A 17,716-nucleotide genomic window follows, 5' to 3' on the forward strand; every position below is an offset into this window, starting at 1 on the left:
TTCATACATAACAGAGGTATTGAATGTCATCTAATCAATTCAACATAACAAACGTAACATCATCGAGAGCAATACTATATAGTGTCAGTTTAAAATAACTTACGCTGGCATGAAACATATTTATATTGAATGAAATATACCTAATATTGGGCATTGTAATCGAACTATTTATATTAACCGCAATTTTACTACATGTAAAGCGTTTATGAGGGGAACTTATCTAAACACATTTTATGAAACTTATCCAAACGATAAGTTTTCAGATGTATTTATATAAATATATTAAGGAACTAACATACGCACATCTATAAATTAGCGATTATTAAAATCAAGATAAATCGCAATCAATACAAAACGGGCTAGAACTCAAGAATTAAAACTTTAAGAAGGGCATGTACTTACAGATCAAATTCTTGTTAAACTCCTTCTGTGATAAATAGTATCAATTGAAAATTGTATTAACGAAAATAGACACCTTCAATTGCTATTCGTTAATAGTGTTACACACAAGTAAAAAGCTACAAGTGTTTTTCGACAAAAGCAGTATTATGATTATTGGCTTTCATTATATTTACGTATAATTATGCTATTTTTGAGATTGAAAGCACACGATTAAAGTTAGTACAACCGCGTTGTATTTAATTAGACAAGTAATTGCGAAATCGCAATGGCTATTTGCGTAATAGTTTTGTGAACATTATATCTAGATAACGATATATGCTGGAAAATCTATCGACGGCCTAACGTAAACGTTTACGTTCAGGACGTAACTTGGAAGGTCGGCGACATGGCACGTTGATAGAGATCACCAAAACTAATCGAATAACATCTATATAATGGCCATGCCGCTTGCGTTCTTTGCCGATTCTGTGACGTCGTTTATGACATCGACGACGTCGCTTGGAAGGTCGGCGATATTTGAGGCACGTTTTGCCCTTTAAGCAAGACAAAAACGCTCATTTTCATTAAACTTAGTCAAATAAGTTGTCTCCGGCAACAAAAAACACACACACGATACCATTATGAGGAATCGGAGGAAAGTTACGTGACGTCATATATATGTAATGGTTTACATGTAAGCGTTAAATCGGTCGTAAAATTTGTCACGTTTGTAGAGCTTATCAGACCCTGTCGATTTGCGTTGGTCCGGTCAATAACAACCTGCACATGGTTGCGCTATCAACGGACTAACGTAGAACCTTGACGTCGACGTGCAACATTGTGGCATATACAAAACCATTTGAGCACATGAAACGTGGCCTTCATTTTGAACTGTATGCACACTCTTTGAAAAAGTTAACATAAGTTAATAATACCATGATATATACGTTTCACTAAATCAGTAGATCAGTAACTCATGATCCAACTGCCTTTATTTATATTTACAAATTACTCACGTTTACAAAACACGCGCAAATGATTAAGGCTACACGTGGAAGGTCGAGAGGTGATTTTCAAGTTCAATATTGTTTTACTTGTGTCTTAGCATTAAATGGAAAACTGTTCAGCTTAAAGCTTTGAATAATGGCGTTCTAGCTCATGCAAATAATTGTGATAAAAAAACGCATGACATTTCTTTTCATATGTTTACGATTTTATTTATGTTTTAAATGTTTTCAAAACACTTTTAATAATATGCTATGTACAAGTTGTTTAGCTGATACCATCATGATCATGAAGTGTTATACAAAAATTACATATAAATAAAATGTATAATTTATTGGTATACATGTACATTAAAACGTTTCCCGTTTGTTTCGACCTCAAATTGACTCCGAAAGACGATGCAGAAGGTTAAATTATTCTTTTCGTTGGCGGTTTTATGATATGTTTAAAACGTTATATGTAAATAACCACATTTTTATTTGTGAGCGTTAGCTCACAAATAATGCAGACCGAATTTTGCAAATCAGTATGCCTTAGCTACGCTAGGAACCGTAACCCGTGACTGCCTGTGTGGATAACTCCAGTAAAATTTAGCAGACGACAGAATGCTAAACGCGTCTGCTTTAACCACCGCATCTGCCTGTTCTCACCACAGGAGGGAAGCCCATATTATTATATTTTTATATATACATATGCTATTATAGTATATATAAAAAAATAAAATAATACTATGGGATTCCCTCCTGTGGTTCTCATTGGTACAGTACATAGTGTGCATTTAACAGCTTGTAAGACAAGGTTGGCCAGTCTAGTGTTTATCATTGAAATCTGTACATATTGGCTGCTTTCAGGGAAAACGGGGCTTAATGCATGTCAAATAAGATTAGCCTGTGCACACTGATTAGCTGTATCAATGATTTGAAAAAAAACACACATCTCGACCTGTGTTTTAAGACACACTCTTTATAAATTTGAATGGATTGTGGTCATTTCAAACTTGCGATATAAAAAGCTATAACATAATTTTGAAAACTGAGTTGCGTCTAAGATTATACAACAGCGAACAAATTCAGTGCCTTCAGCGCTTTGATTACTTTCGTAATATATCATGTCGGAGTAAATCTGAATGCTGTACACTTATTCAGAACTGTATTTGGATAACACCCTTAACCCATTTATGCCTAGCCTCTAGTAAAATGCCTTGGCAAACAGCGTTGACCCAGAGGAGACGCCGTACTCAATTAATGTAGACCATTGTTTGCCGTTTTGCAGGTTGACGGTCAGTATAGAATGTGTTCACTGCATATCGCGACTTATACGTCTCATGAGTTGAAAGTTTCGTATTGTGCCGTACTGTTTTGGCAATTGGTCACTTGCCATAAATAACGGACCACGAACTTGTGTATAATAAGAATGCAATACTGCTGGAGCAGCTGGAGTTTCACTGTATTTCAATATTTGTGTTGTTTACTCGTTGCAGTTGCTTATCGATTCACGTGAACCTACTAGCGTAAATACGTTTCAACATGCTATAACTGGTTTTTTTACGTAAGTTCAATCCGGAACAACGAGTTCATTTAAGGTGACCGTCGTTGAGTTGTCTTCATTGATTTTCAATCCAAGGTTCATTTAAGGTCAGGTCATGTCTTGTCCAATTACTGCGATAACAAGTGATATGTTCATATACATATACGAGTATGTATTGATACAATTGTTATTAAAGAGATTTCTTTTTAACTGAAAACACTTTAAAAGGTGTGTGTATCATAGTATTGAGCTATAGTAAATATTTTACCATTAGTAAAGAGAATATAATTCCATGAATGCTTTCTATTACGCTAATGTTTTGTTGCTCTACACTTGGTGACTTTATTAACGCAACACTTTCAAACTTGAATATTTCAGTAATGAGTTAAGATTTGTATTTAAAATTTCACAATTGATCATTCATCCGTGACAATTAGGCGCTTTTGCACGTGGGGTAAGTGTGGTTTCATCTTTTTGCACGTGAGAATAGTGAAACGCGATATGATTCGAATTTTATTTCAATTTCTTCATTTTAGGTGGGTTGATACACCAGAAAAACATAACATTAATTTAAAGTCAATATGTCTCGTATAAAATGTCAGGAGCGCAACAGCACAATCGGCATGTTGCAGGCTACCTTCCCCACTTGAAGCAGCCGATCTTGACGAATGAATGACTTCATCGTTTGCTTGTAAATACTGTAGCCAAATTATCACATGTACATTTTAAAATCAAAATATTGACTCATAACTGAGATATTTATATAAAAAGACTGCGTTCGAAAAGTCGTCAAATGTAGTACAGCGCGCTATATATAATTCCAATTTAATTTCTATTTTATCATTCTAGGTGGTTTTTACACCAGGAATACATAACATTATAACATTAGAAAAACAATATGACTCGTATGAGCGCAATGTTACAGGCCTGTCGGTCATAAAGACATGTAAGTTAATGCGTTTTACTTTTCACATTATTATTTTACGATGTACCATTTTGAGAACTTTACTTTTTTAATGTTTTTTTTTTCAATTTGTTATGTTTGATATTTTCCTGTTGATCAATTTCAAGTAAATTTACATTAATTATTAGACATGTCCTGAATTAATCCGAATTTCAACAAAATCCGTTCGAAAATAAGGGAGCTATATTGATTTGAATACGTGTTGCGTAAGAAAAGTCTCCAAATGTATACTTTTAAATGTCTTGCTTGTATTAACAAATATGCGACGTATATTATTTCAGCTTTTATTAAGAAGAACATATCAAGCTAACCACTGGCAACTCATCTATACAATGGACTCGAGCGATCTCGGATCTACAATCGCGAAATTCCCAGGTAGGAACACCAGGCCCCGTGTTCACAAAACATTTTTTGAAATCGAAAATCAATTTTGCCTGCCATTGAAAATGAATTTCCATTGTAGTTGATAGGCAAAAATGCAAATCGATGTCAGTTAAAATCGATTTTCGATTGCAAAATGGTTTTGTGAACACGGGGCCCGAACTGTAGAGTTACGTTCTGTATGGCTGAAAAATACGAACGAAATATGTTGATTCATACCATACACTTTATTTTTTTTTAAACACAAAACCGCTGCTAGTTTTTTTAATTATTAAAGAACTGACTTAATTCCAGTAATTAACCCATCAAATGGTGGAATAATAACTGAAGTACCGAATATGGGCGTTCCTGAGACGGAAGTGGCTATTCAGAGGGCATACGAAACTTTCCAAATATGGCGTAAAACAACCGCAAAGGTAAGATGGTAATTGTTTAATCAGAGATCAATAGTTTCTCGGTGTACATGTTCAGGTACGCAAAGTTAAGCGACATATGTTTGTATATTTAAATTGACCCGGCATTCGGTTAGAATAGGTTTACGTTCAGAAAATTATCTACGTACATTGTCGAACTTTTTTTTAAGAAGACGTTTAGTCGGAAGAATTTTATTGATTTAGTATGTATATGCATTATAATAAACAACGGGTAACTAAAAACAAAATAATAATTAAAAAAATTATAAAAAATAAAACATTAACATAGAGCGCCTATGATTTTGGTATGCGTTTTATACACCTGTGCGTTTGTATTTATAGGAACGAAGTGACATGCTGAAAACGTTACACAAATTACTTTTAGCGGAAAAAGAACAACTTGCGAGGACTATTACCTTGGAAAATGCAAGTATTTCACATAGATAATTAATTTGCTGCCGTGCAGTGAAATATATCACCACTGCGTGTTATATAATATATATGATTCAATGCGTTGGTGAACTCTTTTTTTTCATAGAAACTCTTGTCATATAATTTAACAATACATCGATAAATTAGTTCACTAGCAAACACAATTTCTGCAAATGTAATTGTCATCCTACAATCGTTTCAAATGTATATATAGGTAGCGCGGAGAATGCTTACGTATCGATGTCAACGGTTAATGAATGAATTTATAATGTTTTGAAACATGTTCGTTAACTTAATAGCAAAACATGTTCTTGATTACTGGTATATTATTCACAGGGAAAGCCTTATCAAGACTCTTTAGGCGAGGTTGTGTTTGGGGCGAGCTATTGTGAGTGGTACGCGGAGGAATGTCGCCGCGTGCAGGGGACCATCATCGCAAGTCCCGCCAGAAACAAGCGTATGATGACAGTCAAACAACCCATAGGGGTTTGCGGACTAATAACTCCCGTAAGGAAAAGTGAAATGGTTGAAAGCACAAAGAAACACTGCATGAAAAAGTGTTATTTTAAACCATATTTATTCTAGCTCGATTGCATCGAAAGCATAAGGCATACTGAAATGCTTGAGAGGCCGTTTCTTGAGCAGAGCCAGTATACGGTGCCTTTGGGGGAGTTCTTAAAGACGCTCCTACAGTGGAGATCGAACCCATGACCCACCGGTCGCTAGGCGCGCACCATATCCACTACGTTATGACGACCTTTGTTAAGACCGTCAATAAGGAATGTCACAAATCAACACAACGATGGAATAAACAATTATATTTGAATTTACTCAAATTATAGTGTTCAAAGAATACATATGTAAATGATAACGTTTTAACTTAATATTGTTTGTTTAACATTTCAGTGGAATTTTCCTTTGAACATGATAGCACGAAAAGCATGTGCGGCACTGTCTGTTGGTTGTACTGTGGTCTTAAAACCGTCGGAAGAAACGCCATTGACTGCTATGGCTTTAAAGAAGGTACCCACATTATTTTATTCTATATTTAAGTTGTTAATACAGTTACCGATATGATGCAAACGCCTGAGTTACGCACGATTACGACGATAATAAAAAACAAACATTTTAAAAACGTGTTAGTGTTCGACAAAGACACTAAATTACAAGACTAAATGTTTTTCATATGTATCATATCACTCTATGTATTTACATTTTGATGGCCTAAACATGTATAATACATTGTGCTTAATGTTCATTTACTATTATAGAATAATATCATTGAATATTTCAGTTAGTTGACTCGGCCGGATTTCCCCCAGGCGTTTTCAATGTGATAACATGCAGTCGAGATCACGCTCCGGAAGTTGGGAATATCCTATGCAAACATCCTAAAGTTTCCTTAATTTCCTTTACCGGATCTTCTGCAACTGGAAAGGTAACGATTACGAACACAAACACGATCTTTGAAATGTACAGAAGCACGTTCATGAAAACAGAAACAAAATCGTTATGAAATTCCGGGATGGCTGTACACTAGAGAATGGGTTATTTTATGAAGAATGCATTTATGTTATAGGTCGTTGAAATTTACAATATTTAGTCCATTTTTATAACACATATAAACATGTGTAATTTTCAGATATTACTAGAGCAATGTGCAAGCACCGTAAAGAAATGCCACATGGAATTAGGAGGAAATGCACCATTCATCGTATTTCCGTCCGCTGATCTTGATTTGGCAGTAAATGGAGCGATCGGTTCGAAATTCCGAAACACTGGACAAGTAAAAACGAACTAGAATCTTGTGAAATTAACATGCGGATAGTCGTTTCGTGTTTATAGTTAATGAATATTATTATTATTTTGAAAAACATGAAAAAAAATATTCTAAAAACAAATGAGCCTCGCTCTGTAAAAAGGTATTTTATGCATTAGCATAAAGTGCCGCCCCAGATTGCCCTGTACAGTCCGCATAGGCTAATTAGTGACGTCACTGTACAGTCCGCATAGGCTTATCAGTGACGTCACTTTCCGTAAAAAAAGAATTTTCGTTAAGAGGAGACTTCAATAAAACAAAACAAAAAACATGGGACCGGATAGTGTCGTCCCTAATAGGCATGTACGGACGGCACAGGCTAATCTTGGACGACACCTTACGCACATGCATCAAACCTTCCTTTCTCAGAGCGCGTCTCAAATAATCTGCCTTCAGACGTGTCTTTGCCCAAACCGCTTCTTCGTACACCATGACGTTCTTGAGGAGTTTGTTGAAAAGCTTGCCGTGGCTATGGATCATAAACTCATCACCGGAGACGGGTTCGCCGAGGGAGTCACTCAAGGCCCTCTCATCAATGAAATCGCAGTTAAAAAGGCACCTCATATTTTGATATATGTTTATAAAATTTAAATACACTCGTTCATATACTACAAATTAACAGAACGTCATTTCACCAATGAAATCGCAGTCAAAATGGCACCTCGTTGTTTGATATTGTTTTACTCATTTTAGATGCACTCGTTCATATCTTACATATAGATTTTACACTATATAATGGGTCATCCCTGCTTAAAATTATCAACTTGAACTTGAGATAGTCATACATGTAATGAGTACGTTTAGTCAATTGAAGTGTTATTTGATCCAGTTTATAGATAGGTTACACTGGCATAATACCAGAGTGTGCGGAAAAAAACCTACGTGTATGGGCTTATCTCACACTCAAAGTACATTCAACCCGTGGTTTCTCGTTTTTAGGTCGATACGTTTGTCCAAGATGCGGTTCAGAAAGGAGCAAAGATTGTCCGCGGGGGTAAACGAAGTGGTGAAGGAAACAACTTCTATCCATCCACACTGCTAACTGGGGTGTCTGTCGATATGCTGTGTATGCATGGAGAGATTTTCGGACCTTTCGTTGCTATAACAGGGTGAATATCAATGTGTACTATCATATCTCAGAATGATAAGATTAAACAAACTAGTACAAACAAGTGCAGGAAAATTCCTCAAATTCGTGCGAGTTTAATCTATAGTAATTTATGTTTTCGATGTATTGAATCGGTTTAAATTAACCGAGATCGTTAACATTCGTTATTTAATTCCTTTTTTAAACCGTTCACAGTTTCGAAACGGAGGAAGACGTATTCCGACTTGCCAATGAAACGCCATACGGGCTTGCAGGTAAAGGTTGTTACGATCCGTCAATTCAATACGAGTCGTGTTCGGAGAAAAGTGGGCATAATGCATGTGCTTAAAGAGTCGTCCCAGATTAGCCTGTGCAGTCCGCACAGGCTAATCATGGACGACACTTTCCGCTTTAATGAAATTTTTCGTTTCAATAGAGTCTCTTCTTAGCAAAAATCCAATTTAGGCGTAAAGTGTCGCCCCTGATTAGTCTGTGCGGACTGCACAGGCTAATCTGGGACGACACTTTACGCACATGCATTATGCCCAGTCTTTTCAGAACACGACTCATATGTTCTTCTTTAAATGACGTGTGCCGATTCGTTGCCTCATATAACACATTTCTGAACACAAGCGCGCCAGAATTGGTGAACATTCACCGGCTACACTAAGACATCAGGATTTTTAATTGCATCACCTTTCGGACTTGTAATTTCGGACATGTTAACTTTTACAAGAAATGATCAATCTATATATTAATAATGATCAGTGTATATATTAATAAAAACATGTTAAATGTTTTGTTTTTTAACTTTTTTAAGTGCCAGAATTAAATGATACATGCATTTACATATTGCTGCTTTTTATGTAATGCAGGTTATGCCTATACCTCGGATGCGCAGCAAATTTGGAGAATAGCCGATGCCCTTGAATGTGGATTACTAGGCATTAACGAGGCCCTTGTGTCGACTGTTGAAGGACCACATGGGGGTGTGAAGGAGTCTGGCATCGGAAGAGAAGGGGGAGTAGGCGTGGGAATAGAAGATTTTCTGGAAGTGAAATATCTGTGTATTGGAAATCAGTAACATTGCACAGTTCATTTCATTTTTGACATATGTACTGGTCTAATGACTAATATGAAAACACAAACATTTTTTTTGTTTTAAATTACAATGTATTTTTATTCTTGCAACGTAAGGAATGTAAGCAATCGCATCGTCAGTCTATCACACTTTTTGCATTTCTCAATTAGTATTGAATAGATTCATATGAAACTCGACATCGTGATAGCAAAATGAGTGGAAATGCGAAGACGAAAAATGTTTCAATAAACATAACGGACTGAACGGTATGGGGCTCGGGACTTTGGGGCCACGGAAGGTGTGGTTACTCAAGGCGCATGCTCTCCAGACATATTTTAGTATACTTTCGATGTAAAACACGGCTTTTCTCGCCATTTTTCTACCAAAAGCGGTGATTAAGGATACATTGTTTGACCACTTATTTCATTATTTCAGGGTCAGGTTTATTGTAAAATGGAATAAAGACACCAGTTTTAAATGCCAGTGGTCGTTTGGAACATTTAAATTTCCTAGGCTGAGTCGGAGCATCCATTTTAATGAACTTTTGTTTAACGAATGGATTGTGTTAACATTATTTGTTGTATCTATACGTTTTTAATGTATTTATAAATTTATTATGTGTGTAGTTTATTGTTCCTCTCACGTTGGCATGCTTAGTTGTATTTGTTATGCATTGTGGAAGATGAATATTGTACAAGATGAAACTAGAGGTATACCCCCACATGCTGCATTGACACAGAATATTGTGCATGCTGTCTTCACAAAACAAGAGAAGCTAATTTATGACGATTTTTAAGAATTATTATGCCATTATCATTTATGGTCACTTTGACCTTTGAACTCTCGAATTCTTTCGCATGACACGTCGTCCAGTAACTGTGAACAAAATTAATGTACAGAGTCATTTTAAAATCTCATAATGAATGGCATAGTTATGGCCCGGACAAGCTCATTTATGGCAATTTTTGACTTTTGAACTCCAAGTGTGACCTTGACCTTGGAGATATCGACGTTCAATTCTTTCGCATGACACACCGCCCAATGATTGTGAACAAATGTACCGAGTAATTTTAAAATGTCAATATGAATGACATAGTTATGTCCCGTACATAAAGGTGTATGGCCATTTTTGACCTTTGAACTCCAAGTGTGACCTTGACCTTGGAGATATCGACGTTCAATTCTTTCGCATGACACACCGCCCAATGATTGTGAACAAATGTACCGAGTAATTTTAAAATCTCACTATGAATGACATAGTTATGGCCCGGAAAAGATCATTTATGGTCAGTTTTGACCTTTCAACTCAAAGTGTGACCTTGACCTTGGAGATATAGATATCGACGTATTTTTTTCGCATGACACACCGTCCAATGATGGTGAACACATGTGCCAAATGATTTTAAAATAGCACAATGAACGACATAGTTATGGCCCGGACAAGCTCATTTATGGCCATTTTAGACCTTTGAACTCAAAGTGTGACCTTGACCTTGGACGTATCGACGTAATTCTTTCGCATGACACACCGTCCAATTATGGTAAACAAATGTGCCAAATGATTTTAAAATCTCACAATGAACGACATAGTTATGGCCCCGGACAAGCTCATTTATGGACATTTTTGACCGTTGAACATTTCAAACTCGAAGTGTGACATTGACCTTAGAGATATCGACGTCATTGTTTGTTTGTGCCGATATCTCAAGATTTAAGAATAGATTATTGTATACGTCTGAAATTTGTGCCTAACTTTCACGTTGCATTCAGCACAACCGCATGCTTTGTGGACTCTCACATCCTTCTAAATTGAATCAATTTACTTCCTTTAAGCAAACAGCGCAGACCCTGATGAGACGCCGCACACCAGAGACGTAGATGTTATCTACGTCTCTGATTACACATATAATTTTTGGCGTAGAACACAGGCTTATTGAATAAAGTAATTCCGATGTTTTTCACATTGCCATAAGCCGCATATAAAAAACTGTATTTGAATTCTTTAGAAAAATTGTTTTAAAAAGTTATTTGAAACAAGATGTGTTTGTGAAACACAATGTCCCCCTATATGATGTTTGACATTGTTGGATGACCTTGACCTTGTGAAGGATGACCTTGACCTTTCACCACTCAAAATGTGCAGCTCCATGAGATACACATGCATGCCAAATATCAAGTTGCTATCTTCAATATTGCAAAAGTATTCATAAAATAAGCGATTTGGGCCACATATATTTGACCTCTGACCTTGAAGGATGACATTGACCTTGACCTTTCACCACATAAAATGAGCAGCTCCATGAGATGCACATGCATGCCAAATATCAAGTTGCTATCTTCAATATTGCAAAAGTATTCATAAAATGAGCGATTTTGGCCACATATAATTGACCTCTGACCTTGAAGGATGACCTTGATCTTGATATTTCACCACTCAAAATGTGCAGCTCCATGAGATACACATGCATGCCAAATATCAAGTTGCTATCTTCAATATTGCAAAAGTATTCATAAAATGAGCGATTTTGGCCACATATATTTGACCTCTGACCTTGAAGGATGACCTTGACCTTGACCTTTCACCATTCAAAATGTGCAGCTTCATGCGATACACATGCATGCCAAATATGAAGTTGCTATCTTCAATATAGCAAAAGTTATTGCAAAATGTTAAAGTTGGCGCAAATAGACAGACAGAACAACAGACCAACAGACAGACAGGGCAAAAACAATATGTCCCCACTACTATAGTGAGGGACATAACAAAAAATATCTTTTTAAAAGATATACGGTGTTGACTGTGGTTGGTTTTGGTAAAAGGTAAAGAGATGAATGTGCAGTTTTCTGTGCAGTTCTTAGCTGCATCACACGCGGTACGGGTTGTCCATATAAACGGACTCCCAGAGCCTTTGATAATTTTTGCTATGGCGTCTCAGCAACCCATTGGGTTATAAAGCTGAGAGTTGAATTATTGCAACTAGCAGTACGGGATGTTACGCGGAGTTTTCGCGGCTTTTTAACATTATAACATATTGCTGGTCATAAACCTATAGATACAAAACAGAAAACCAAAAAAAGAATGGAAGTGAAATTAATTTTTCGGCGTTAGCTGTTTAACCTCGGTTTCGACCTTAGGTGACCTTTAAATCCCATTTATAAAAATTCCCGTGGCTAGACACAGATGAATACACTTCATTTAGTCCATTGGCTGATTTGAGAATACTACCAGAACATTGGAAACATGAACGCGTCTTTTTAACACTGTTTTACTGCATGAAACAATTTTATTCGGCGTAGCTGTATAAGCCAGCTTTTCACCTTACCTGACCTTTGTAAGTATCCAATAAAATTCAAATAAAATTTCCCGCGGCTAGATACGAATGAATACACGTCATTTATTCAATTGGCTGATTTGAACAAACCACCAGAACATTGGAAACATGGACGCGTCTTTGTAACACTGTTTTACTGCATAAAACAATTTTATCTCTAATGAAAAGGCTTGATAGATAGAACAGTTTTACACTCAACTCTCGACATCAATGCAGTTTGTGCGCGCACCTTTTATTTTCAGAGGATTGCCAGCGCCAGAATCAGGGTCACTTCGCGGCCAGTGAAATAATCGTTAATATAGACGCTATCGCGTGAACTAGGTGAAGTGTTTTGGTTATCTTGAAGACTTGTGGTCAGCAGCAATAAATCACTCTCTCGGGTTAACCTTCTCAAAGGGTCAATCTCAGCATGTTATCTCATTAACAGATCAAGACCATTATTTTATTGCTGATAACAAGAATCTGGCATATAACCTGGATTGTGTAATTTTCTTTAGACCAGAAATATGTTAAATGAAAATATTCAGCGGTATAATTATGGTATGTCAATACTAGATTCTTAATGTGTTTTAAACAATAAAATGATAAATAATATTTTTGATTAATTTAACAAGAATTATTCCACCATATTGACTAATGTATTAAGTATGAGCGCGATGAATCTCGATACTGTTAATAATCGACAAACCACTAAAACAGGTTTGTTCGAAGAACGCGCGTATGAATATTTAAAATATGTACGGATACTTCGCGTGTGGCCGGTTGACTTAATGTTTTAATTTCACTTCCATTCTTCTTTTGGTTTTCTGTTTTGCATCTATAGGTTTATGACTAGCAATATGTAATAATGTAAAATGAGTCGCGAAAACTCCGCGTAACATCCCGTACTGCGTGTCATGCAGCTAAGGACTGCACAGAAAAAGACATTCGCTATCTTTGATCTCATTAATTGTTACGCTTTACCTTTCACCAAATCCAACCACAATCAACGCCGTATATCTTTTTTTTTTAAATATTTCTTGTTTAAATTGTATTATTATTTTTTACTGGAGATTTATAGTTCAAATGTTTAAATTTATCAATATAAAGCATTTAAAGCATTTAATGACAAGCTTCAATACATGCCAAAATCTGTTGGACGGCCCCTTTAATAAATTATCGATTACAGCTCTTGTTTCTAACACAGACAGGGTGTTAATTTTATGACGAGACAGCATATATATCGGACCCTCTAGATTTTTTTTCGGCCGGGATTTTCAAAAATCTTTAAATAATTTTAATCAATTAATATTTAAAGGTAAATAACCTTTCATATAATTATACATAAGATCCTCTTTGAAAATAAACAACAAACGATGAATGTTTTGACATCCATTTTATTTGAGGTATGCAAAGCCGAAAATTATCAAGAGGGTGCGCTATACATGTATTAATGTATTGCTCGTTCAATTAAAAAACCTAGTCATTACAATACTTATTGACAATAAAACATACAATTTCACCTCTTCTTGTTCTTCATTTTTATTTGTTAATACATTAAAATATATTATCTTATTATCACTCACTACCTTCATTAAAATACATGGTCGCTTTATTCCCCCAAACAAAAAAAAACCTGAGAATCAATATGGTTAACTAATAGTCAATAAATAAGCTATTTATTGCATAGTTATTGCCAATGCAAATCACATGCAAATGAGCTAATAAATATACAATAAATTTGCAAAAAATTGGATCAATAAATCGGCAATAAATTGTGAATAATTTATTCATACATGATAAATGAATTGTCAATAAATAGGGTATCTAATAAATATGCAATAAATTGGCAAAAAATTGGATCAATAAATCGGCAATAAATTGTAAATAATTTATTCATACATGATAAATGAATTGTCAATAAATACGCTCAATAAACTGACAATAAATTGGACTTAAGTACAAAGCCTATACACAATAAATTGACAATAAATCAGGTTAACAAGTATGCAATAAATAGTGTTGATAAATTCTGAAAACTGAAAAAAAATCTGATGGAAATTTAAAAGTAACAAAGTATTAATTTGTTCCTGTATTTTTCTTTTTAAATGTATTGGTTTGTTACAGAGATTTTTTATGCATGGGCTGTATAATAAGAAAGCGTCGTTTATGCTAATAAAAGTTCATGAACACATATTTTGAGGCTATATATATTCAGGAAAAAAGGCAACATGCCCATCATTCCACATATAATACATTACAAAGAAATATATAGCCAGTTAATGGTGGGGCATTATACAATATATTAGATATCTGGTAAGCTATAGATACAACAACATGTAGTATTGATGATGAAATCATATGGAAGTAATTGAAGGAAAAGAATATAGCCTTTAATTGTCTGAGACCATACAGAATGGGGAGTATTTTTCGAAGAAAAATCAACATTCAAGCTTAATGATATGAAATTGTATATAAAATTAAATATATATTTCAAATATGTTTCAAAAATGTTATAGTTATACTCTTCAAATTAGGGGATCGAAATAAACGCAAAATGGTAATAGTGACCACAAAAATGTATGTAAAATTTATGTAACTATGTTTTTATCTTAAGAATATGAATTGTAGCTCTATAATTCTTATAAAGTAATGAAAACTTGCGCAGAGTTTTGTTTTGCGTAAATGTACATATCAGGTGCCTTTATCAATATTAGTTATTTACAATTTACATATAGTAGCCTGGTCTCTTATGAATTCCACAAAGGCAGTGGATGGAGGGAAACTAACAATATGTTTCTTCTCGTAATCGTTGGCTTTGGCTGCCCAACGTTCTTGCACATTTGCTGGAAGCTTGGCTAGTATAGGGGCTAAGCCAATCAAGTATCGTAGAACGATAGAGCCGTTGAGAACTCATTGTCTTCTTTCAAGGCACGTATTTCATTCAGCAAGTCACTAAGCTCATACCATTTTTTGAGTCTTTATAGGTCACCTGAGGGAAAGATTCAATACGCCTTGTGATAGATTGATGGACAATCTCCGCTTTTCCATAACGCTCATGCAGTCAATAACGTTTCTCGCATGCTAAGACTGGATCTCTGCGGTACGATGATCTCAAGCTAACTGCAGGGCTCGAAATTAACACTCGCACACTCGCAAAATGCGAGTGAAAAATACGGATTGCGAGTTAAGTTTTAAGCCATTAGTAATTTTTTGCGAGTAAAGAAATAGTAAAAAAAAGAAATATTGCTAATGTGCTCGACGTTCTGAACGCTAAACCGTAGGTCATAGAACGTCCATATACCTGTATGCGGAAGCCCACACCTTGTATGTAGACTGGTATACTTATAGTACAGATACGCAGATTGTATTGATACAGAGAAAGTTAAACAGTCTACTAATTCACACGTGTTCATTGAACTTGAACAGACATGGCGTCAAAGCGAAAAATAGCTAGTTCCTTTTTGCCCACAGGCGTAAATATAAATGCGAAAGATAAAGCAAAGTTAACCGTTGAGTAAAAAAAAAAACGAAGTTAAATTATAGAATGTTTTTGATTTTGCGAGTTGGTTTTAAAGCTGCTCGCAATGTTTTGCAAGTAGAAAAAAAATTCGAGCCCTGAACTGCGTGCTGGCGAGAACTTGGCCACTTCACAGCCAAATCCATTTCCTCAAAAGCGCTTGTATCCATGATCTCGAACATCACGTTCTTGAAATTTGTTTTCCGCCTTGTCACTAAATAAAGTCAGTCGCGAGAGAGTCAAGTCTTTTTTAAGGAGGAATTTGCACAGATTTTCTCCAATATTAGTGTCATATACTGTTGGATTTTTGTGTGGATTTCTTGATGTAATCTTGAACTAGATTTTCAGGTTTTACAACAGGCAAAGTTTGCAATTTGAATTGAATGTCTGGTGCAACATGACTTTCCGACACATCATGCTCTTGTAGTACCTTTATTTCTGCAGCCGCGGCTTCAAAAGCTTTTTGCTGAGAAAGAACTTGAAAATTCGCTTCTGATTCTGCCTTTTGTTTCAAAGGAGCTGCTTCCTGTTGAGTATATTTCTGTTTTATCTTTGCAGATTCGGCTTCTGCTTGTTTCAATGCGATGAGTTCACTGAACTTCACTTCAACGGCTAGTATCTCGAACTGTGTGTCTTAATTCACACCACCATAAACAGAGTTTGGCTTCATGCTTAACATTACTTTTTTCTTAATATTTATTGTTTAATTTGGTCAATCTTTTCCAGCGCGTGTAACATTGCTTTTTCCTGTAGCAACGGGTCTGTATAGTGAGAGCCAATAATTCTTTAAGACTTGCTTCACTTTACACATTTTTTAAGTACACTTCAAATGCGTCTTTTACTTTTACGTAACTTTCATAGGTTTCTTGTAATTGCTGTTCAATCAGGTTAATTTCACCAACATAACTCTCATAAGTTAAACTTCTTACTTAATTTGTCCAAACTTTCAGCCACTGTGCGCCATGAAGCAGAACAGCGCTTCCTAAAGTCATCAATTCTCTCTTCATAAAGAGCCATTCCTTATACAGATAACAGACGTTCACGCTGTGTTGACATACAATAAACTTTCTAAAGCCGGTTTAAATACAGATGAGACTTGAGTGTGACCATTTTGAATGTGTATTTAGTTCGATGTCCAGTACCCGTCATCTCCATCTGCTACTAGCAAAGTGTATGTCAATTTACTATTCTGTTCTGGAAACAGATAGTGAACCGATCGTGTCGAAAAAGAATACTGTATGTGGTGGTATTCAGTTTTTATTCTTAGATTCAACTCGATGTCTGTGGTAAATTGCTGCAAAACAAAATATAAGACGTTTAGTTCTGCAGTAAATTAAGTATCAATGATTGATACAAAGAAAATGGTGTATTGTAATAAAAAAATACTTAAAATGACTGAAAAAATGTAAAACATATAGCCTTTACGTAATTAATAAACAATGACATGGTTACGAAAGAAAAGCTTTGGAAGTTACCCTAACATTTAGGACATATAATCTCAACTGGGTCGAAATGGTAGGTACGACGTAGTTTGGGTACGAATAGCATTTACTGAAAAACCCAGAATAAATGAATATACCTCAAAAATAATTAATGCCTTAACAAAATACAAGTTATACAGCATTGGTAACATGTGGAAACTTACACCATTCGGGGCTATAAACCGCTATAAACGTCTTAAGAAAATGCCGAAATAGCAATGGCGGCAAACGCTTCAAACATTCGTAGGTGAACAAACACTGATATTACCAAAGGGAAGTAAGCAGCGCAATATTATACGGTTACATATGATCGA

General features: G+C 35.5%; 1 protein-coding gene and 1 long non-coding RNA gene across 2 annotated transcripts; one reads left to right on the forward strand and one right to left on the reverse strand.

Moving 5' to 3' along the window:
* Positions 1-4,209: 4,209 nt before the first annotated feature.
* LOC127831563 (succinate-semialdehyde dehydrogenase, mitochondrial-like) lies at positions 4,210-9,093 on the forward strand. The gene is made up of 10 exons (XM_052356544.1): positions 4,210-4,252; positions 4,553-4,674; positions 5,014-5,097; positions 5,440-5,610; positions 6,010-6,126; positions 6,398-6,541; positions 6,746-6,889; positions 7,319-7,477; positions 7,862-7,988; positions 8,885-9,093. Exons 1-10 carry the CDS (start codon positions 4,210-4,212, stop codon positions 9,091-9,093), a joined length of 1,320 nt encoding a protein of 439 aa, XP_052212504.1.
* Positions 9,094-14,172: 5,079 nt separating this feature from the next.
* Positions 14,173-17,716, reverse strand: LOC127832702 (uncharacterized). The gene is made up of 2 exons (XR_008027066.1): positions 17,567-17,716; positions 14,173-17,215 (listed from the first exon to the last, which is right to left on the reverse strand). It is a non-coding gene; the product is annotated as an uncharacterized LOC127832702 (long non-coding RNA).

The sequence above is a fragment of the Dreissena polymorpha genome, chromosome 5 (assembly GCF_020536995.1).
Source record: "Dreissena polymorpha isolate Duluth1 chromosome 5, UMN_Dpol_1.0, whole genome shotgun sequence".
Classification (NCBI taxonomy): Eukaryota; Metazoa; Mollusca; class Bivalvia; order Myida; family Dreissenidae; genus Dreissena; species Dreissena polymorpha.